The sequence below is a fragment of the Sinohyriopsis cumingii genome, chromosome 4, assembly GCF_028554795.1.
Source record: "Sinohyriopsis cumingii isolate HCF-2022 chromosome 4, ASM2855479v2, whole genome shotgun sequence".
Classification (NCBI taxonomy): Eukaryota; Metazoa; Mollusca; class Bivalvia; order Unionida; family Unionidae; genus Sinohyriopsis; species Sinohyriopsis cumingii.
In genome coordinates this window covers 137,526,906-137,550,525 of record NC_142964.1, presented here as the reverse complement: position 1 = coordinate 137,550,525, position 23,620 = coordinate 137,526,906, and the positions used below count along the sequence as shown (strand labels likewise).

Here is a 23,620-nt window from a genome sequence, read left to right as displayed (position 1 = left end):
GGGAAACGAATGGCCGAGATTTTATGAAATCCATTCCAACTCCAGAGAAGCAGAAACCATTGCCGATATATAAAAATAAGTCAGTAACATTTATAATTGGTACTGCTAACGGGGTATTAGGGTTGGAGCATTGATAAATGATGCATTACTGGTCGTGACTAACATAGCTTTGAGGCACATTTTAAACCAGTTTATTGATTTGTTTATTCCTGATTGTTCCGATTGTGTGCCTGTATATTTACAAGACCCTTGTTGCAGATAAGCATGAATGAAATAAGGAACTGTATTCCTTCACAATTAGATAAACTTTTGCACATGTCAAGTTCAATGGTATTAGGACGCAATGAATGTAAAGGCGTATGCATTGAACAAACATTGAGTATGCCTCAGAGTATGTCAATATGAATGCAATAATAACATTGGCAAGCGCTACATGTTGGCCTCGTTGCTCGACCATGTCGTATATATACCATCAAAGTAACGTCACGTAATCAGCTTTGCCGGCCATGCCGATATATTCGCGATTATAATCACTCGTGTGTACCCGGAATCACAGTGCGGCTTCAGAGCAGGCAGGTCGACGACAGACATGATCTTCTCCCTACGACAACTCCAAGAGAAGAGCAGAGAGCAAGGTCAACCACTCTACATGATGTTCATCGACCTCACCAAGGCCTTTGACTTGGTCAGCAGGAAGGGCCTTTTTGAACTTCTGAGTAAGATCGGTTGCCTCCCAAAACTCCTCAGCATGATAATCTCTTTCCATGCAGATATGAAGGGAACAGTCCTGTATGATGGATCATCCTCAACTTCCTTCCCAATTAACAGTGGTGTGAAGCAGGGCTGCGTGCTGGCACCAACACTTTTTGGGATCTTCTTCTCCCTGCTCCTGTCCTACGCCTTCGACACGTCCACGGATGGCATATATCTACACACCAGGTCTGATGGGAGCCTGTTCAACCTGGCACGACTGCGCTCAAAGACCAAAGTGAGAGCTGTGCTCATCAGGGAGATGCTTTTTGCAGATGATGCAGCTCTTGTGGCCCACACCGAGGAAGCCCTCCAGAGACTGGGAGACCGTTTTGCTGTTGCCTGCACGCACTTTGGTCTCACAATCAGCTTGGAAAAAACAAATGTCAGCGTGCAAGATACCACCATTGCCCCTTCAATCAAAATCAACGGTGTCACCCTGGAAGCAGTCAACAACTTTACCTACCTAGGGTCAACCATCAGCAACACTCTCTCGATTGATATGGAGCTGGACAGAAGGCTTGGAAAGGCAAACACCATCATGGCTCGATTAACAAAGAGGGTTTGGGAAAACAACGCGCTGACAGAGCACACCAAGGTCCGAGTCTACCAGGCCTGCGTTCTCAGCACCCTTCTATATGGAAGTGAGACGTGGAGTACCTACATGAGGCAAGAACGCCGGCTCAACTCCTTCCATATACGGTGCCTAAAACGCATCCTGAAAATCAGCTGACAAGACCGTGTTCCACACAGCGAGATCCTGCAGCGTGCAAGTACCCCCAGCATGTACTCCCTGCTAATTAAACGCCGCCTTCGATGGCTGGGTCACGTCCGACGCATGGAGGATGGAAGGCTGCCAAAGGACATCTTATATGGACAGCTGGCCACTGGCATGAGAAGAGTCGGACGCCCCTCACTCCGTTTCAAAGATGTGTGCAAGAGGGACATGAAGGCATGCAACATTTCACCCGATGGCTGGGAAGAGCTGGCTGAGGACCGAGGCACCTGGAGACTGAAGGTAAACAATGGCATATCAGTCGCTGATGCGAGGAGAGGCCAGTTGGTGGCAGAGAAACGTAAGAGAAAGAAGAACGCAACAGCAACCACAGTAATGCAGACTTCCCAGTATGTCTGCACCAACTGCAGTAGGGACTGTCACTCACGTATAGGCCTGCACAGCCACAGCAGACGTTGCCAACAGAGACAGGCAACACCCCAAGGGCGCTATTCGCATGGTCTTTCGAGACCGAGTCGCCAATGATGATGATGATAATTACTCGTTCTGGCAAAATCCAGCCGATCCTATGTTTGTAGATACTCCTGATCCCATCGAGCAAACAGACACATTAGCCGGGGACGAGACTATTGCTTTGTTTTGAATTCTCCTAAAGTAAAAGCAATACCACACTTGTTTCTAAATCAAGACATGATTTCCTTTGATTTGAGCTTGTCCTCCATAATTTAGTCAGACCACTCGCGCGAGAAGGCGATAGAATAACAAGTGATGTGAGAAATTCTATGATACTTGTACTATTAGGATTTTCTAAAGAGAAGACAAGGTCAACTTGGAAAGCAACAAAGCGAGATGGAAGCACAGTTTTATGCCAAGATTTATACATGAGAAAAGAGGGCCTATATTACACGGTTGGTTTGTGGTGAAAAAGTACGTCTTATCACACAAAGCATTATCATTGATGCTGCAGAGAAAGAACGACAACTACAAGTCCCTGAAGTTAAATCAGATAAACGCTGAGATGCTTTACAAGGTTACTGAACAATTGTACCGGTCGAATATGAGCCAGCAAAAGGCGCATTAATCTTCTTGCAAATATGCGTCCTGGAATCATATGAATATTATAGCACACGGGTCCATACGCGGTAAAAACAGATACACTTAACGATACAAAACATTTAACAATACATTTGAAATCACAAATCAATGGATTCTTAGAATGTTCGTGTCATCCTAAACCATTAAGATGATGGGATCTTGAGTTATGAAATATACAAAGCTTTTGCAAAGATTCTTGATGCGTTGGAAAAAGTCACCAAAGTAGGATCAGAATGTATTGTAGACAGATGCATGTTTGTTCAGTTGCATATTGCGCGATTAAATCTGTTTCGTGTGTCTAGTTATATTTCGCTGCAAGCTATAGTAAATACAAAGAACACTGAAAATATATGTACTGGGTGAACTTAAGATTTAGAAACCTCAAGTTTCTGGTACAAATTTCTGATATCAGTAAGCTTGAATACATTAATCCTGGCTGCAAATGTATTTAATGTATTTTGTTGCTAATAAAGGCCCGCTGTCTGATCGGTCTGATTTGTTACCTAAATCACTCGCGGTTACAGGAAACTGCGTTAGTCAACAGCCTTCTTATCCACGACATAATTATGACTTAGGGTAGCACTTTTAGCTTCAATGACACCAATGTTTGAGATTATTGTCACATTACTGTTAATTATGGAAGAGCTGTACACAATGCATGCAATCTACATTGCTAAATGTACCCAAGCAAAAAACCATCCCTCTTGTGCTGAAAACAGGCTAATGTGTTGTGCAACGACGGCATGCATACCAATTGATGAATATTTTGAAGAACAAAATGTGCGCTTATCATGCACATGAACACCCGGGGTACTTGTGGTGTTGAAGGTCAAAAACAATAGTGTCTATAAGCGGTGATAGTGAGCACAACTCAAACTGTTGCTGGGTTTTGAAGATAACCGAACCACGAAGTTATTACTGACGGCTCCGTTGCTATAATGTTTGGAAAGTTGGCGATAGTCGTGTTGATGATCATGTCATTGACGAGGCATTAAATACGAAAGAAACTGACATTTACTTCGATCAGATAGCACTTGAGCAGGCGCACGAAAATAGGCTTGAGGTACGCATTCGCAAGTAGCAACACATCTTTATATAACCGATGAAATAAATTTTAATATTACTGTTTTAATCAAATAACTTTGAGATGCCCATCATAATCGGTAGTATTAAAGAATGTCATGCTGACCCACACAAAATCGGAAGCAAAAAACAACTAATCCAAGGCTTGAGGTTTCGACACCCGCCCAGGCCAGCCCGAGTCGGCTGCCTCAACGTGTCCTTGGGAAAGGCACTTAATTGTCATTTCATCGTCATGATGTAACACGAACCATTCGTGAAATATTTGATCTATTGTGGTCATCTTTTATTGGTAACACAGCTGAATTTCCAGCATGATCATCTGCCAGCAATTTGTATATCGCATGCGAATATAACTAAAACACAAAAAGTCCTCAAACTGGCTGTATCAACCTGGGACGTTACTGCACAGATATTCAAGACATAAGCACTGATCCTCTGTGATTGAACAGCAGAGTATTGCGCTCCAGTCTATACTCGTTGGTCCATAATAAGCTAAATGACGCTCAGTTGAACACAACAACGCACATAATCTCTGGAACACTACGTTTATCTCCTTTACCATGGCTACCGGTACTCAGCAACGTGCCTCTTCCACATCTCCGTCACCAGGATGCAACCACAAACCTGCTGGCTAAGGTTTATGCCAGTGAGAAATTTCCATTCTACATAAACATCACCTCACATTGAACAATCTGCTTGGCTCTGAGACGTACATTCTGGTTAATTCCGTTGCCGGATGATTCGACAGCTATTTCGGCACGGAGTGGTGAGTGGTATCCAATAGATGTTGTAAACCATTCCCACGTAATTGAGTCATCGGTCTCCCTTCCTGGCTTCAACCTTCCAAGACATATGTGGATCACGCTGAACAGTTTCAGGACAGGACATGGTCATTGTTCAGTCAACATTGTCCGATGGGACCAGGCCACTGACTCTAGATGTAGCTGTGGTACTCTACAGACCTTCTCACATAATGTGAATAACTGTCCACTGACACAGTTCCCAGGTTCTGCACCTTGCTAATGATTACGATGTTAAATAGATGCGTGTAATGTTTCGTCTGTTTGTAAGAGGGCAGGTTAATTGGATTTGGCTGGCGTTATCTAGAGGATGACCTCCCTCTATATTATAGCCCGGCTGGCGTGAAAGAAGAATAGAACTTTAACAGAATACTGAAAGAAATAAAGCAATACGAGCCCCCTTTCACAAGAAAATAACAAATTTAATCAGAACACATTAATAACGGTAATTCCAATTCAAGTTAGATTATATCAGTAGAATTTAACAGGAGTGTCCAATTTGGATTTATTTCATCATCATAACGAGAGGTGAAAATAGCGCAATGTCCACGATCGATTTGAATCACCTTCCTCTCTTGACCGTATATCAACGTCTCCTAGTTCATCCTTCCTAAGCTCTATGCATTGTCCCTTCATGGACTTCCTGGTCGTTTTATTCTGACCTCGTCCTTCTGATTCCTCAGACTTCTGTCTTCAGTCTGTCCCGTCTCTCTCCCAGAAAGCTGTTCCTTAAAGGACAATATTACCCCTAAATTTCTGTATACCCCAGTCTCTAGACGTACATACAATTCCCTCACGTTACTCAGAGCATGTTGGCTATCCACACACTGCGTAAATTCTGACTTAGTACGGTAAGACATTGACCTCGCTTTTACCGGCAGGTCTTAAATTACCGCGTGAGCGTCCATCGAATGATACCGTATTCTATTACATATACTGTACTATTAATGTTCGATTAATTTTGCATGAATTCACAAATTGTAACTCACAACACTCCTTAACCTACAAGATTATTCAAACATTACAAAATCAGATATAATTAGGTATGTATCGCTAACTCAAGGTAATCTGTATCGTCCTAACAAACAAAGGAAGTTATTTCATATAATCTTATGAAATCCTACACACATGAACATTTGGATCGCGTGCAATCAATTCTACCAATGAACTAATAACTGTAAAATTAAACGGTAAATTGCATAACAATTCTAGCGTCAACATTTTCCATACAATTTATTAAAATGAATTGCATGACAACACTAGCATCAGCACATTTCCATGAAGTTGTATAAGCGATACATAATATGGAACCTAGGCATAGCAAGGACATTTGCATAAAACAAACAATCAAAAATAAAATATTACGTGAAACTAAAATTGCTCTCCTTATTGCTGTTCTCTTTCAGAACTTGTGCCTCCTAGCACTAAAACCTGTCTTTCTTTTTACAAGACTGCCACCTGGTCCCTTTTCTGCTTGACGAGAGGAAAGCACAATTCCCTGTAGGTTTCTACGAAGTCAAGATTCTTTCCCCTGTCAGGAAATATTAGACTAAAGAATTTCGACTAAGGTCGTCACTTTAAAGTCTAATTCCTTCTAAAGTGTACTCCTTAATTTAATTTGCCCAGTCGTAGACAGCGGTCCCTAATTATCCCAAGGAAATAATTCATTTAATCAGGTTTAGAAGCTAGGAATATGTGATCGACGGTGGGTAACAATTAAACTTTGAAAAAATGATAAGCGGACATAGGTTCCTACTAAGCGGTTAGGGTTGCTACCTCAAATGGTTATTTTCTAAGGACCGTGTTAAGATACCCCGGTCAATTTCACTGAGTTCGAATGCTGCCGCTTTGAAGTTTACACTGACATAGGGGAAATAAACGATGAAAGGCCGAAGTGATCATTCACAAAGGCTTTTCTGACTTAAATGCGATACAATTTTTATGTTCAGTGCATTCAACTTGAATGTTCACCGCAATTCAAAATTCGACACTTCACTAAACACGGTAAATAAATAAATAAATAAATAAATAAATAAATAAATAAATAACTATTAAGTAGTCTCAAAAATTGTTATCGCCATAATAGCCAAAGTATCAAAGAGTCATGCATACTATCTACTGATTGAATACTTAATGATCCTAACTAACTCAAAAGCGTTTAAATATATATAAATATTGATAGATATATTGAAATACGCGCATCAAATTGTTTTTTGCAATTCCTGTTGTTGGCATGGTAATTGATTTTGGTCCACAATCATCGTCGTCAGCAGCGTACGAAGGCTAATTGGCGCCCGGATTGACGATGAAGGTTTAAAGAGGTTCTAGTGTCCCAAGACCACTGGCGCCGAGGCTTTTGGCGCCAAAAGACATCTAGCACAAGAGAAAACCGCCCGCCCGCACCCCTTAGTACGATACTGATCGTCATTAATAAAATTATAATCATTGTGCTTGTTTTCGTCGTGGGTATCATCGTCATTATCATCATCTTAAGTCAGGTACGAACAGCCAGTTGGAACCTGCGAAGCGTCATTAGGATAGCGGAGTACTGAAATACTTGCATTTTTCTTTAAAGGAAGCTTCGTTCTTATTCCTGTATCATCATTATCATCGTCGTCATCGTCGCTATTATCATTACTTAAAAAATTTAAAATTACACTTCCACTATATTGACTCTTTTCGAAAGTTTTCTACAACAAAACGACTTTACTCCATATTATTATTATTATTATTATTATTATTATTATTATTATTATTATTTGCAGTCAATACTTTTACTGATACTACTGCTACTATAGTCCCATAAAATATATCCCTCCTCAAATACTGTCCAGATAGTGATAGACGATTTGGAGGTCTGGTGTCACCTGTTTAATAAATATGTTATGTTTCTGATCCATACAAATCTATCCGGAACGCATAGTTTGGATACTTTCAGGTATTTGGTAGCTGTTGTATGTAGTTACCAAATTGTAAATGGTCACATGGTATAGGGTTGTCTTATTTTATGTGGATTTGCATGTCATCAAAAGTAGGATATGATTTGGAAATGTTTTTTGCATGTCCATGAAAAGGACCATACAACCAAACAATAGTTTAAGAGACGAGAAAAATGTCTTGAAGTATCTAAAATGAACAGCGATTGGTTACGGCCAGAAATGTCGCAAATATTCCTGGAGGTAACATATAAGTGACATAAGACCTTCCAATCGTCCTTCAACATCTACATATCGGTTTGGGGGATAGAGGTAAGAGTGAGATTTGACGGACTTCTACTATTACTACAAATACAATGACCGCCACCATCACAACAGCGAGACATACAGCAACAACTAATATACCCTTGTCTTTTGCCTTCAGGTTATGGTCACATTGCCCCTAAAACTTTTTGGGGACGTCTGGTATGCATAGCGTACGCTGTTCTAGGAATTCCCTTAATGCTTCTGTGTTTGGCCAACATCGGAGATGTCCTCGCCGACATTTTTCGCTTTGTCTATGCAAAGATCTGCTGCTTCGGTTGCTGCCGAAATAAGAAAAGAGACAAGCTTAAAAACGCCGTAGTTCAGATAAATGGTGGATCACAAGAACCCAAGGGAAATAATACTGAGAAGTGCAAAATCTTATCCACGTCTGCACCAATGGAAACAGAATTTGCCAAGAAGGCTATGAACTTCAGTGAGCACAACAAGAAACTGTTCCTCCAAAGGCCAGATTCTCCACCGAGCATAAAACCCAAGATTGTCCCTTTGGAGATCAAGACCATGACGCCAGCGGATCTCGCAAGTCGAAATAGGGCTATTATTAATCAGCAGATGATGATAGACGATGACAGCGATGATGACGACGATGAATGCGATGAAAAGATAACTGTTCCGCTTACTATCACGATGATTGTGATTGGTGTTTACATCTTCGGTGGATCAGTTCTCTTCGGTCTTTGGGAGGGCTGGGATATGCTACAATCGGCATACTTCTGTTTCATCACTCTTGCCACCATTGGATTCGGAGACGTTGTTCCAGGCAGGGATTTCGAAGACCCACAAGCAGCGGCCAGATTGATTCTTGGCGCGGTGTACGTCCTCTTCGGTATGGCAATAATGTCTATGTGCTTTGCCCTCATGCAAGACGAGATGGTTACCAAATGTAAATGGCTCGGACAAAAGCTTGGAATTATCGACAAAGAAGCAGACGACTGAACTTGTTACGGCAACTTGTTGCAAGCATGAACGAAACTGAGTAGAGTATTGAATACTTTTCCCATTTAGTACTTAAATTTTCGACAGTGTATCACTGAAGTTGGGACTAGCATAACGTGTAACATTGTGAATGTGAGTGCAAGACAAACACTTTACCAAGGTTCGGTATATACGAAGGACAAATAAATTAATAGAGATACTACGACGCCTCGCATGTATGGCATATTATTTGAAACATCCAAAGTTATTGAGGGATATATTTTTAATGGTGAAGAAACAAGTTAGGTTGCATAACTTCGTGATATTAAGAAATTAAATTTTTAATAGTGTAATTCCAATTCATGTTTCATATCTCTTAGAACCAATATTCTTTCGTTTTTTATTTTGTATGATTGCCTCTATTTTCCTCTCTGAAGAAAATCTTAGATGTGTGCCTTTAAATTACATATTAGAACATATTCATTACTTATTAAACAAAATATTAAAAATTTTGGAATTGTAAAGAATTCAAATAATATGCACTGAATACTAATTGAAAATTCGTTAAAATCAAGTAACACTTTTAAGTACTAAGGCTGTGTCAGACAAATGTCGGTAGCACTACTGATCAAAGTGGATTCACTTCTAATTTGTATGTATGATTTTCTCTTGAAAATGAGACCCCTTTCCCTCTACCAATGAGCAAGAGTCTCCTTTCCTCTTTCCTCGAATAATTGTCTTCAGGGATTAAAATGATTCTAATGGTATTCCTTACCCTTGAACAATGGTCATATTGAAATCATCTTTCCGCGAACAACTGCGATGATGTAATCTCCTCTCCCCTACTAATTACAATACTGGGTATCTCTTCTCTATCAGAAGCATATCCAAGAACCATATTATAGGTTTAAAAAATGTCAGCATTTGAAAAAAATGACCGAAACTGAAAGGACTGTGTATGACTCCAGTTATTAGTATTAATAATAATAAAGATGATGATAATAATAATAGCAGTAGTAATGGCATCTTTGACAATATTAATAGTAGAAGTAGTAGTAGTAGTAGCTGCTGTTGATGTTATTGCTATATTAGTCATATCGCGCTTTCTTGTTTCTAGGCATATCTTGTGCAGAATTGCAAAGTGTTCTCAAGGCTATTTTAGTATTTCAAATGAATGTGATGATGTCCCATGCAGAAATGGGGGCCAAGTAGTTATAATAGTGTTTAGGAATGGCTGACAATTCGGTCCAGGACTGACGACTTTCCGCTCATTTTAAAGGAAAAGTTTCTTTAAGGAAATATTTTCGGTTTAATGAATATTTATACATTATTGTTTATACATGTACCTTTATCGGATTGAGCAGCCAGTAAGGAAACGTTTCTTTCCTATTGTGACACAGGAATATACGTCATCCATGATTATCTGATGTAATTATTAAGGTGGGGAGGAAGGAGGTTGGCATCCGACATATAATCGTGTTTCTGTAGAAAATTAAGGGTGCAACTAAAGAACAATATTCTCAGACGTTTCGGTATGAGCTCCAATTTCAGACATTGCTCCCGCTCGCTCCGCCATTGCAGAGACCTAGTTCTTCTAATAATAAATATTTTGCAATTCGGCAGTGCTAAACTGTGGAAGTTCTCCACGTTTAGTAGTAATTAGATCCCTATGCAATATTATTGTTTTATACAGAAAAACTTCATATATTTGAAGATACAGTGTGGTGTGTATTCTTTCATCATTTCTATCTTTATATTTATTGCACTTGTGATAATTTTAGAACGAATGCATTTCTATATATTTATCTTCATTAATGTTTCATCATTACTTGAAATAATATTTGGCTTGCATTATTCTATTTTAAATGTTTTCTGTGATAAATCGTATGAGGGAAATATTTATGTGTGTTCTTTATGTTGACATTTATTGCTTTATTCACAATATTTATGTAAGCACACCTGAACAAAATTAACATTATCTATTCTGTAGAAAGACAATGGATTTTTCTTTCAGCATGATTTGTTCTGTCATCTTTCACAAGCGATTTCAGCCATTTCTTTTATCTGTCAGATATAAGTCATTTACGAAAATTGTTAAAGCAGGGAAAGAACGAGATTTTATGAATCCCATTGCAACTGCAGAGAAGCAAAAAGTATAGCTGATATATAAAAATAAGTCAGCAACATTTATAATTTGGAGTTGATACTGCTGGGGGGGTAATAGGGTTGGATGACTAATAAATGATGCATTATTTGAGCTGATCCAGACTAGCATAGATTTTAGGCACATTTTAAACCAGTTTTTTGATTTGAGTATACCTGATTGTTCAAATTGTGTGCCTGTATATTTACAAGACCCTTGTTACAGATTACCATGTTTGAAATAAGGAACTGTATTCCTTGATACTTAGATAAACTTTTGTACATGTCAAGTTCAATGGGATTAGGAAGCAATGAATGTAAAGGCTAAATCCTTGAGAGAAAATAACATTGACTATGCGTCAGAATATGTAATTATAAGTACAGTATATAACATTGGCAAGCGCTACATGTTGGCCTCGATGTTCGACCATGTCGTAAAAGTGCTATCGAAGTAACGTCACGTAATCAATTTTGCCGGCCATGCCGATCTGTTCGCGAATATAGTCACTCACTCTGGCATAGTCTGACCGAACCTAAGGCTGTAGATATGCCTGACCCTATTGAAAAAACAAACACAGTAGCCATGGACGAGACGATTGCTCTTTTTCTGATTCTCCTAAAGTAAAATAAAAAACGCAAATGTTTCTTAATCGAAAAATGATTTCCTTTTATATGACCTTGTTAACTATAATTAAGTATGATCGCTCGCGCGAGAGGGCGATAGAATAACAACCGATGTGAGAAATTCTGTGATACTTGTACTGTTAGGATTTTCTGTAGAGGAGCCAAGGTCAAATTGTAATGCATCATAGTGATATGGAAACACAGTTTTATGTCACGATTTATACCTGTGGGATGATATAACACGGTTCGTTTGTGGTGAAAAAGTACGTCTTATCGCACAAAGCATTGTCATTGATGCTGCAGAGAAAGAACGACAACTACAAGTCCCTGAAGTTAAATCAGATTAACCCGGAGGTGATTTACAAGGTTACTGAGCAATTGTTCCCGTTGAATACGAGCCAGCAAAAGGCGCAATAAGCTTCTTGCAAATATGCGTCCTGGAATCATATGAACACGTGGTAAATATAGCTACACTTAACGATACAAAACATTTAACGATATATCTAAAATCACAAATCAATGGATTCTTAGTGATGTACGTGTCATCCTGAACAGTAAAGATGCTGGGATCTTGAGTGATGAAATAGACAAAGATTTTGCAAAGATTCTTGACGCGTTGGAAAAAGTCACCAAAGAATGATCAGAATGTATAGTAGACATATAAAGAATACTCACAAGCTATGTACTCGGTGAACTTAAGTTTTAGTAACCTCAGGTTTCTCATCAGATGTCTGATATCAGTAAGCTTGAATACATTAATCCTGGCTGCAAATGTATTTAATATATTTGTTGTTAATAAAGGCCCGCTGTCTGTTCGGTCTGAGTTGTTACTTAAATCACTCGTTGTTACAGAGAAATGCGTTAGGCAACAGCTCTCTTAAACTCGACATAATTATGACTAACGGTCCCACTCTTTGCTTCAATGACACCAACATTTGAGAGCATTGTCACAAGAGCTGTTCACAATGTATGCAATCTGCATTGCTATATTTACCCAAGCCAAAAAAACCCACCCCTGTTGTGCTGGAAACAGGCTAATGTGTTGTGCGACAAAAATGGCACGCATACCAATTAACCAATAATTTGAAGAAAAAAGTATGCCCTTATCATATACACGTACATGCGGGGTACTTGTGGTGTTGAAGGTCAGTAACAATTGTCTGTCAGCGGCGATAGTGGGTACAACTCAAAATGTTGGTGCTTTTTGAAGATAACCTAACCATGAAGTTATTACTGAAGGATCCGTTGCTATAAATTTTGGAAAGTTGGTCGATAGACGTGTCGATGATTGTGTCATTGACGAGGCATTAAATACAAAAGAAACTGACATTTACTTCGAATAGATAGCCCTTGGTCAGGTGCACGAAAATAGGCTTGAGGCACGCGTTCGCGGAGTAGCAACACACCTTTATATAACTGATGAACTAAAATTTAATATTACCGTTTTAATCAAATAACTTTTAGATGCTAATCATAAGCTGTAGTATCAAAGACTGTCATGCTGACCCACACAACTTGGGAAAAAAATCGGAAATTAATAAAAAAAAATAAACACAGCTAAAATCCAAAATCGAGTTGCACTCTTAAAACAGAGTACAAACGCACGGTTAGCACCGTTGAGGACGTCGACGCGCCATAAAAATTGTCAATGGGTACTAGTGCCGCCAGCATAGTTGGTTTAACTACAAGTGTTGGTCTGGCAAATGTTGCCATCCTCAAGGCCATATCTTTTCGTGGCTGGGCGCTGTCGCTAATTGGAGTTTATATAACTCATATCATAATACTGATGGGGAAACAAAAAACGTGATGAAATATGGATATTCACAGAAACAAATATATAATCTATTTGGGGTTAGGACCGAGACAAGGAAATCCCAGTCAAGGGGTTACATTATTTGTCTCTCCACGAGGCATATAATGTAACCCCGAGACTGGGATTTTCTGGTCTTGGTCCAAACTCCAACGTAGATTATTTTTTCGCACCCAATATATTCCTTTAAAGTAAAAAGAACTCGTCACTAGTGTTATATAGTTCATGTCCTAATGTTTACATGCGGCTCATTAATACAAAGTACACAGCTTATACGCGTGAGCAATGAAAAATAACAACATAAAAGGTCACATAGTAGTGAGGTATTACCACATTTAATATATTTCATTTTCAACGGTTCCAATTTTGAAAATTTATATTATAAATAACGAAACTATACTGGGTACACATCTCTACTGTAGTTATACTTAGTACAAGCTGTAACGAAGAGTAACATGTTGCATTAGATTATTCATGGGTTATTAGAGATCTGTGTCACTATCACATATAACTCTCCTTTTCTTTGGAGGATGTGAAACTGTGACATATTTGTGTTGTAATTAATATTGATTATAAAATCATCTCCTTATATTAAAGAACCTCCAATACGGACCCTAGCTGATGACATTGTGCTGAAATATTAGTTTCTTTGAGGAAAACATTCTTTTTTGGAACTATGGCAAGTGCTACAATTAAATTTGCGTAAGTCTTAATGTTTGGACGGATTAATGATTCCTTCTGGCTGGTAAGTGGATTATTTGCCGTTAAATATTATATTTATGATTCAGCTGGGGCACCATGGAGATGCTTAACAAAATTAGAATAAAGCATGTTTGACATAACACATTTATGGCTGTTACTAAGTTTTCTGTCGTTGTTGAGAGAGTTGGGATTTTTGTGGCTGGTAATGTGTATGGCCTGAGTGTCCCTTGATTAATAGAATCTTTGTTGGGATTTTAGGCCAAGACAAGGAAGTACCTGTCAAGGGGTTATATTATTTGTCTCTCCACGAGGCTATGGAGTGTAAAGTACTAGTCTATGTGCATGGATTAGAGTTGTCCGTCATAGTTAATTCCACACAACATGGAAATGTTCATCCTATCCGTAGCCCAATCAATTTTCAGGTCAGCGACTCTAAATGTATTTAACAGTATATAATTCGTTTCACACGAAGCATTTAAAACTAGTTAGGTAGTAGCTTTAGATACATTTAATGACGCTGACCTGTAAATGTACTGAGTTACGCCTGCATATAGGATAAAATTGACCATGTTGTGTGAAACTAACTGACAAAATACCAAATAGCTCGACATCATGTACGTCTGTCTCTCAAGAAATGCTTTGTATGTGTGTTCTCAAAGATGGATGGAACTGAGGTTACTATGTTTTTTGTTATATAGTTGTTGTTATTATTGTTGTTGGTAATTTTTAAAACAACTACGTCAGGCAACAGGAGTCTGACGTTTTATCAATAAAGTACGACAAAATCTCTGACATGAAATCAAATAGTACCGCTAAGGTGATTTCTTATTGTCAGAGATTTCATCGTACCTTATTGATTAAACGTCAGACTCCTGTGGTCAGGCCCAGCAGAAGATAACAAGGTTTTCTTTTATAAAAGTAGTTTTGTGCGAGTGGACACTTTGACTGACACGAATGATCTGAGATGACTAGACTGAGTAAGACAAAGTAAGGTTTGCAAAAAAGCTAGATTTCGCTGTCGCATGGGTGAAAAAAACAACTAAATACTAGTCCAAACCGTATGACGGAAGTTACTACAATTTTGTTTTGTTTGAACGACGAGTTTACGCACATCCTAAATGAAATCGATATGTATGACGTAATGAAACATCATATGGACGTACAAGTGAACTGCTCAAACATAAAGAACTAATTAAAGTGAAAACGATCATACAACCAAATCGCCATCGTTACCTACAGCGGAAACTAAAGGTCTTGCCAGCCAGTGAAACAGACCCAGGACGAGCCGCTTTGCCGCCACCCCTTTGGCCTATTTTCCCACCTTACTGTCAGCGCTGTAATGAAACGATTACATTCGAACCTCTGCGTTTGGATACACTTTTCGTCCGTCCCACTCCTGGAGATTGATAGTGGTGGGATAAAGGGGCAAACTTTTGTTTGTGTGTGTGTGTGTGTGTGTGTGTGTGTGTGTGTGTTACGACTCTTGAAACTAAGTGACAAGGTAGAGCGAGAACCATTTAGCTTGCAATATTGTGAATTAAATCTCAGATAGTCTTAAAAGCCCAATCACAAGTCAAAATGAACAAAGTTTCATTTGATTTCCAGTATTGATCAAAATAGATTCCAATACTGAATGCGTTGACATGCCTGTAGTCTTGAATGTGTTAACGTGTCAATGGCTTACAATGTGATGATGTGTTACTAGTCGCTTGATGGATCACAATAATATAATCCAAAATGTCGTTTACTAAATTCACTATAATTCCAAATTAATGTTTTAGTCAAATGCTATTGTTGAGCAGTTTAAAATTCTAATAAACTATAATTTGAATAAAGAAATCTAGACATAAACTGAAAAGAACAAAAATATTGACCGCTCACATGGCCTAACAAGTGGTTAAAGCTTCCGCTTCTGATTCAGGATTTATTGGTGATTTTGTCAAGTCCATCCCTATTGAAATATCAACAAGAACATGAGCCTCGGATAGTTTTGTATTACAAAGTACCTTGCCTTTGTCTGAGAAGTCTTCTAGTGAACGTGTTCTTATTCAAGGTGTAGAGTGCAAATTTGTTAATGTTCTTTTCAATTTTCAGGACCCGTGGATTAGAGAACATTAATTTATTTACCCACTTAGGACATTACTTATTTACTAAGCAATGAACCTAGATCAAGCTAAAGTTGTGGTTAATTGACGTATATCTGTTTGGACCAGAAAGTTGATCATGTTGAGATTGAAATTAATGAGATATGCACTCATTGTTACGTTACTTGAGTGAGGTCGAAGAGAGCTCTTGAGAATGACATTGATCATGAAATTATTTCTTTAGGTGACATATGTATTGGTGAATCTTTTCAATGCGGACACTTTTCTCCTGGCATTGGTCTGTCAGGAGGTATTGATCATAGTTATCATGTGTTTGACAAATCATTCTTTTTATTCTAAAGAAATTGACTCATTGTTCGACGAGAACACGATACTGTGGGCTCCTGTTTGTTTCAGAGTGTCATTTGCGAAACCGAAGCCACAAATGTATTAGTCTATTAGATTGTGAAGAATGTGGTCCTTATGTGAAAATGGAGACCACTATGTGCACCTGCTGGTAATGAGTGGTTAGTGTGGTATCAGACTGATGTTCTGACGTCATATCAGCAGTTAATTCGTAGTTTATCCCATCAAACTCCCTTAGCTAGTCATTTAGGGGTCAATAGCAAATGATTACTGAGTCATGAGCATAAAGAATATACTTTTATATAGTCATGTTTTAATTAGACATAAGTAAGTATTTTATTATGTTATGTAATTAATGTTTATTGATGAGTGAAATAAAGTCATCAGTTGCAATTATTGTGTTCTTCTCATTTTACACATATTTAGCCATTAGGCAACCTTGAACCAGGATTACCAGTTCGAGTTTTGTTCACAGAGCAATGAAGGTACCCTGATTAATGTTCACGCTGGATTGTTCTATCGTATGGTAAGTGGTAAGTAACTTTCTGGTTGGTTAGTTTGCTAATTGTCTGTATAAACAATATAGTATGAACAGCATATTAGTGGTGGTCATTCCATTGGAGCTTCTGAAAGGTGCTGGTCACGGTATTGCAGTAAGAAAAGTGCCGGATGATTATTTTGCTTCAAGGAATATGTGACTTGACCTTTGTCAACCTCGTGCACAATAAAACTCAATTTATTATAACAAATACTGGACTCGTATCGTATATTCCGTGAGTAGAAGACAAGTGCTGTAACATTACGACGTTCTCGGACAGAGTGCTGCCAAGACAGGTGAACCTGTTGTCTGCACTCAGTTGGCCGTTGACTTATATTTGGGTCAGGACATAATTTTCCTGTGGCTAGCTGATTCATTACTTCGGTCTTCTTTGTTTTCTTTATTAAGGCCGAAATCTGTGCAAGCATCAGATAACTTGTTGACGCATGTCGCTTCAGAGCCAGCGTTGAGGGCGCAGTTAACAGCAAGTAGTAAGTCTTTGTCGATATCTGCCATGAGTTAAGTTTTTACTCGAGGCCTCACGAGGCTAAACTGTTTGCCACCAATTCGGTATCTGATGCCAATTCCCAAGTCACCATCTCTGAAGAAATCAATGAGCATGACTGAGAACATGGGACTGAAAAGTATGTTCTTCACAGAATGTGCCCTTTACTTCGTCAAGATTGGCAATGGTTGGAGTGTGGGCATTGACGATCGTTACATGCTTTCTTCCATTCGATAAGGACAGTTTCATGGTCATATGCATTTCTTTCACACCTTTTATGAAGTGCAGTTAGTTTGCAAACAAATTCTGACTTCACTGCAAAATCGATTCCGGCATCGTGTCGTTTGGCACTTCCTCTTTCGCTCCAAAAGACAGATTCGTCTTCCTGCCTGTTGAAATAGCTGTCCGTTTCCTTCTTGAATCCAGTTTTCCCATGATTGGTTAGGCAAGCCATAACTCACCTTTTTTATCCGCCAGTCGAAGCGGTTTTCAGAGTTGTGGTTGCTACAAATGTAAGAGCTTCTTTGAGCCAAATGTACGAGCTGGGTGCATGTTGGAGACCAAACATGGACGAGCCACCGCTGAAGTGGCACGACTGTTCTTCCACCAGAGGTACTACCTCTCCAATACACTCTTTTACACCCGTACATTTGACGAGCCATTTAACAGAATAATGATAAACCGTGTTATTCGTTTACCTAATACCACGTCAGGCAACAAATACTTATTGACTGTAAAGTGTGTGGCCACAAAATATTCAGAGGCAATTCTTATAAGGAATATTAAAACTTAAACCAGAGTAAACGATTACTGTACTCAGTGATCATAAGCCCCTTACTTTCATTGACAAAATAACAACAAAAATCAGAGAATGTTGAGGTAGACTTTTGACGTTGCAGGAATACATCATTAGCATTGGGCAAATCAGGAAAAGACATAATTTGATTTCAGATGCACGTTCACGTTTATAAAATTGCTATATTCGTTCATTTAGTACCAGTCGTAATTCCCAAAAAGATCTGAAGAGCTATCTAAACATTTAATTTACCGAGGCTACGACAAAGACCTGATTACGGAGGCAACCCATAGGGCAAAACAAACAAACCGCGATGACCTACTCAGATATGGCAAGAAGGAAAAGGCCGATAGGATACCATTTATCCTGACCTACCATACAGACAACCCCAAAGTAGGTAAAATCATCGGAAAACACCGGCCCATCGTGGAATCGTCGGACGCACTAAAGTTAATCCTCCCTAGCAAACCTGTCGTATCCTACCGGAGACCAAAGAACCTCCTAGTCAGGGTAAAGCTGACGCCAATCACTAATTAAATGCGAAGCTAGTCAATATGGCCCCTGTGGCGATAAAAGGTGCAAAACATGTCAACATATGATAGAGACTAGGACATTTTCCAGCACAGTGACTAAAGACAAATTAAACATGCATGGTCAAATCAAACGTGCAAAAAAGAGAATGTCATTTATTTCATCACCTATAGGATCTGTAACCTTCAGTATGTCGGAGAAACTCAAAAGCTAACAAAAGGATCAACCTTCATAGATCTGACTGATGACAAAAATGTTATTCAGAGTCCGGTCGCAGAACACTTCTCATCGCCTGACCACACTTTGATTGATATACCACTTATTGCAAATGCTCACAGTCCCAACTAGTGTCACCAAACCAGGAAAGAAAAGGAATCTTACTGGATACGCCGCCTTAGAACATTGAAACCAAGCGGTTTAAACCAAGAAGACTAGAAAAAGACAACCAGGCCCAAATAACATTTTCTTTTAAATAATTATCTAAATTTGCTTAATACCCTTGGACTAATATAACAATGTAATATCCGAGATATAATCTGCGCTTAAATAAATTTACATAAAATAACAGATGTCTTGATGGCACATCAATTTCAAAGTCAATACACATATTTTCTAGTATCAGCAACACGCTGCAATAAACTAGTTGACACATATTAGTTAAAAGGTTCAATTCCTGTAGAAACAGCACTGTAAATTTTCGCAAACATAACCGTTTCTCTGTTTTATTTGTTTTGTCTTGTCTATGTTTTACATTTGCCTTTGAAAAAGACTCATGAAAGAGTCGAAAGCGCTCATGCTAGCTAGATACTAGTTTCAAGCTGTTCGTTGTCAGTTTATTGCATTTATCTTAATCAATCCCTGACACACGTGATCCCTTGCTGGATCCAGTGCACTTGAAAGGCTCGTTATTCGCCATATGATTTGTGTTGTGTTGTGTTGTGTTGTGGTTAAAACGTTTGATCATTGAGTTCTTTGTGATGACAGCAATTCAACCTCCGTGAGAATGACGGGGGAACGACTTGATTGAGTAACCGGTGGGTGTTAGATCCGCGCACTTGGGCTCATCGCCTGATGTTTTTAGTCATGTTTCTGTCAAGAAAAAGACGCTGATATTCTGATCGTTGATAAAATTAACTATTTCTGTGCGCTTTTCCGGTGATCCTACTGATTGGGCATTGAATCATGCAATACGTAGAGGTTTCTCTTGGATATTTGACAGAGATTTGAATTAGGGCATCTAAATTATCGGACGAATTCTTAAATTTTTGATGCGGAAAGGGCATAAGGGAGATAACTGGAATTCTTCTTCCTGTTCTACGCCGGCCAGCTTTGAAACAAGGTTTCTTTCTTCGCTTCTGTTTACATTTAAGTAATGAAATTAGTCCTAGTTCATTTAGTCTAGATCACAATGTAGTGTGGAGAGCCAACGAGTGGTCGTTTAAAGCAAGTAATGAAGGTCCATCTTAGCATAAACGGGTTTACTGGTGAGTATCACGTAATGGCGGTTTGTTCAACAACAAAGTAAGTTGTAGCAGTGGAGCAAGACAGCTGAGAAAAAGTCTAGTTGTTCTCGTTTCCAAAACAAGGAGATGAAGAAATGCATGTGAACTGAACAGTCAATGCATGATAAAAACAATAACGTAGTCGAAGACAGACAACAAGCACATATATCGTGGAAGACGGCAAAAATAATGGAACAGTGCTTCAAGCCGGCTAAGCGACAGCGGCCATCTTGAAAACATGGGGAATATATATATATATATATATATATATATATATATATATATATATATATATATATATATATATATATATATATATATATATATATATATATATATATATATATATATATATATATATATATATATATATATATATATATATATATATGTATATATATATATGTATATGTATATATATATATGTATATATATATGTATATATATGTATATGTATATATATATGTATATATATTGATGGTGTCGAAGCGTGTAAATATTATCTTGAAGATAACGAATTTACGTATAAACTATCCAAAGAACATATTTGTGATTTGATAAAACTTGTGCTCGAAAATAACTTTTTTCAATTTGGTAATAAAAACTATCTCCAAAAAATGGGAACAGCAATGGGTAGTCCTATGGCACCTGCTTATGCATCTTTATTTATGGGAAAATTAGAAAATGATTTTCTAAATAAATGCCTCTTAAAACCGGATGTATGGTTAAGGTTTTTAGACGATATTTTTATGATTTGGAGTTATTCATTAGAAGACCTTTATTACTTTATAGACAGTTTAAACAAATTACATCCAACAATAAAATTTACATTCAATGTCTCTAAAACTAAAGTTTCATTCTTGGACGTTGATGTCATGAAAAATGAAAATAATGAAATTACTACCATGGTTCATGTTAAAAACACGAATATTCATCAGTATGTTGAATATTCTTCATGCCATCCTAAATCATGTAAAAATGGGATACCATATAGTCAAGCAAAAAGATACAGAAGAATTATTTCGGATGATGCTGTTTTTAAATCATCCTTGACAGAGCTAGGTCAGCATTTTTTAAATAGAAATTACCCTATTGACATCATTAATACTGCTTTCCAAAAGGTATCTTCTCTTACACAGCTTGAATCTTTACAATATAAAATCAAAAATAGAAATGAAGATATCATTCCTTTTGTTATTGAATATAATCCAAGTTTGCCTAATATAGGTAAGATTATCAATAAATATTGGGATTTATTAAACTTATCATGTAAAGCAAGTGTTAAATCGCTACACGAAAGCAAACCCACACTTGCTTATAAAAGGACTAAAAATCTGAAAGATTTCCTAACTAATTCCAAATTAGAAAAACCATCATATAAAATAGGATCATCAACTAAATGTAATAGACCTAGATGTTCACACTGTTCATTTATTAATGAAAATACTTCTTTCAATAGTAATAATACGAAAGAAACTTTTAATATGCGTTGTGACATTAATTGTGCAACATCAAATGTTATTTATTTGATAACGTGCAAAAAATGTGGCATCCAATATGTTGGACAAACCAGTCAACAAATATCTAAACGTATGAACCAACATAGATCAGATATAAAAAATTATATCGATCAACCATTTTCATCTCATGTTGCCGCACATTTTAACAAAAATTCCCATACATTGCAAGATTTCTCCTTCCAACCTATTGTTAAAGCTGATTCTGAAATGGAACGTCTACTAAAGGAAACCTATTGGATTCACCGTCTTAACACGGTATATCCAAAAGGTCTAAATTCAAAAACACTATATGACATTTAGTAATTTTTTATTAATTTTTATTTTTTTATTATTTTTTTTTTTTTTATTTTTTTTTTTTTTTTTTTTTTTTTTTTTTTTTTTTTTTTTTCTGAATTATGTCCCCTGTTTACAATTAGATATGAATATTTCATATTATTTTACTTTGCAGAAAATCTTAATTGGTAAAAGTATAATCTAATAACATAAAAATAAGTTTACTAATTCTTTAAAAAATGAAATTGAATTTGTAATTAATTATCAATATAATATGATTAATTATTTATAAAATACTTGATTAATTATTTATAAAATACTTGATAGTAACCGTAATGCACACCATATTTTTATCATATTTTTATTAAATAAATTGAGTTCTGATAACCACTTTAACAGCTATAAAGATTATACTAGTATATATGTTGATTACATTTATCTTTGTAATTTTTTTTTTTTTTTTTTTGTAATTTATTTTCTTTTCTTCTAATAAGCGTGTATTATACATAATACTAATATTACTAAAACTGTTTATCTCTATTTGTTAATAAATCGTATATATATATATATATTGTGAGACAGAGATGGACAGACAGATAGATAGATAGATAGATGGATGGATAGATAGATAGATAAATACACTATACAGTTTCACATATTTGATGTAGCTGTACATAATTAATAGCTCTGAATAAATTAATCACTCTATAAGAAGAGACAAAGTTTTTTTGCAATCACTTGTAAGAATCATGGGCAATGCTTGTAAAGAATGCAAAGTAAATGATATTGGCACAGTTCACGTTGTATCTAATACAATCCTAAAGATTCATGGTTTTACCAATATCTTTAAAAGAAGCACTAGTTCTTGTCTTATCTAAAAACGAGTTCATAAAATTTGTCTACCAAACAAAATTGTTTATACTATATCTAACTATGTTAGATTTTGTTATTTCTTCCACATTTACATAGCTGCGAGAAGATTTAGAGTGTTTTAATTCTGAACAATGTACAAGTAGAAGAACTAATGCTATTTTATAGACTTTGGATCATGATACCCATGTACCCAAGCGTTGCACACGGAAAACAAGAGTTTGCATATCCACTCTCGACCCGTTGCTATCTTCGTGTTATATATATATATATATATATATATATATATATATTATTTATTTATTTGCGTTTTTCTTTTGAGCGGTTCATTCTCAACAATGACCTCGATGCAGCATCTGTTTGTATTTGTCTATTTACCAACTTATCTTTATGTTTGTCTGTCTATATGTCCGTCTGTCTGTCTGTATACATGTATATATGTGTGTTTTATGGTAACTTGCTGTCTCTAAGCAAACATGATGATTGTATGCATATTTTGTTTTGTATTGTAAACAAATGTATTTCTACGATAATTTTTTTTTTTTTTAATTGATAAATTCATTTGCTCACGGTATTAATGTATTGGGAAGGAATAGCCTAACTGGCAATCTTGTGATATATGTGGGTTGACTGGTAGTTAAATTGCTTCGTGGACAATCTTGGTCATTTGAATGGATAAGGGTGGACTGGTATTGATTCATGGATAGCATTCTGGCTT

The 23,620-nt window shown here is 37.1% G+C and overlaps 1 protein-coding gene across 1 annotated transcript; it reads left to right on the top strand.

The window, feature by feature from the left end:
* Positions 1–7,776: 7,776 nt before the first annotated feature.
* On the top strand, positions 7,777–12,221 carry LOC149802161 (uncharacterized). The gene has a single exon (XM_089956572.1). The coding sequence runs from the start codon at positions 7,902–7,904 to the stop codon at positions 8,658–8,660; it is 759 nt and encodes a 252-aa protein (XP_089812698.1). The 5' UTR covers positions 7,777–7,901; the 3' UTR covers positions 8,661–12,221.
* Positions 12,222–23,620: the final 11,399 nt, after the last annotated feature.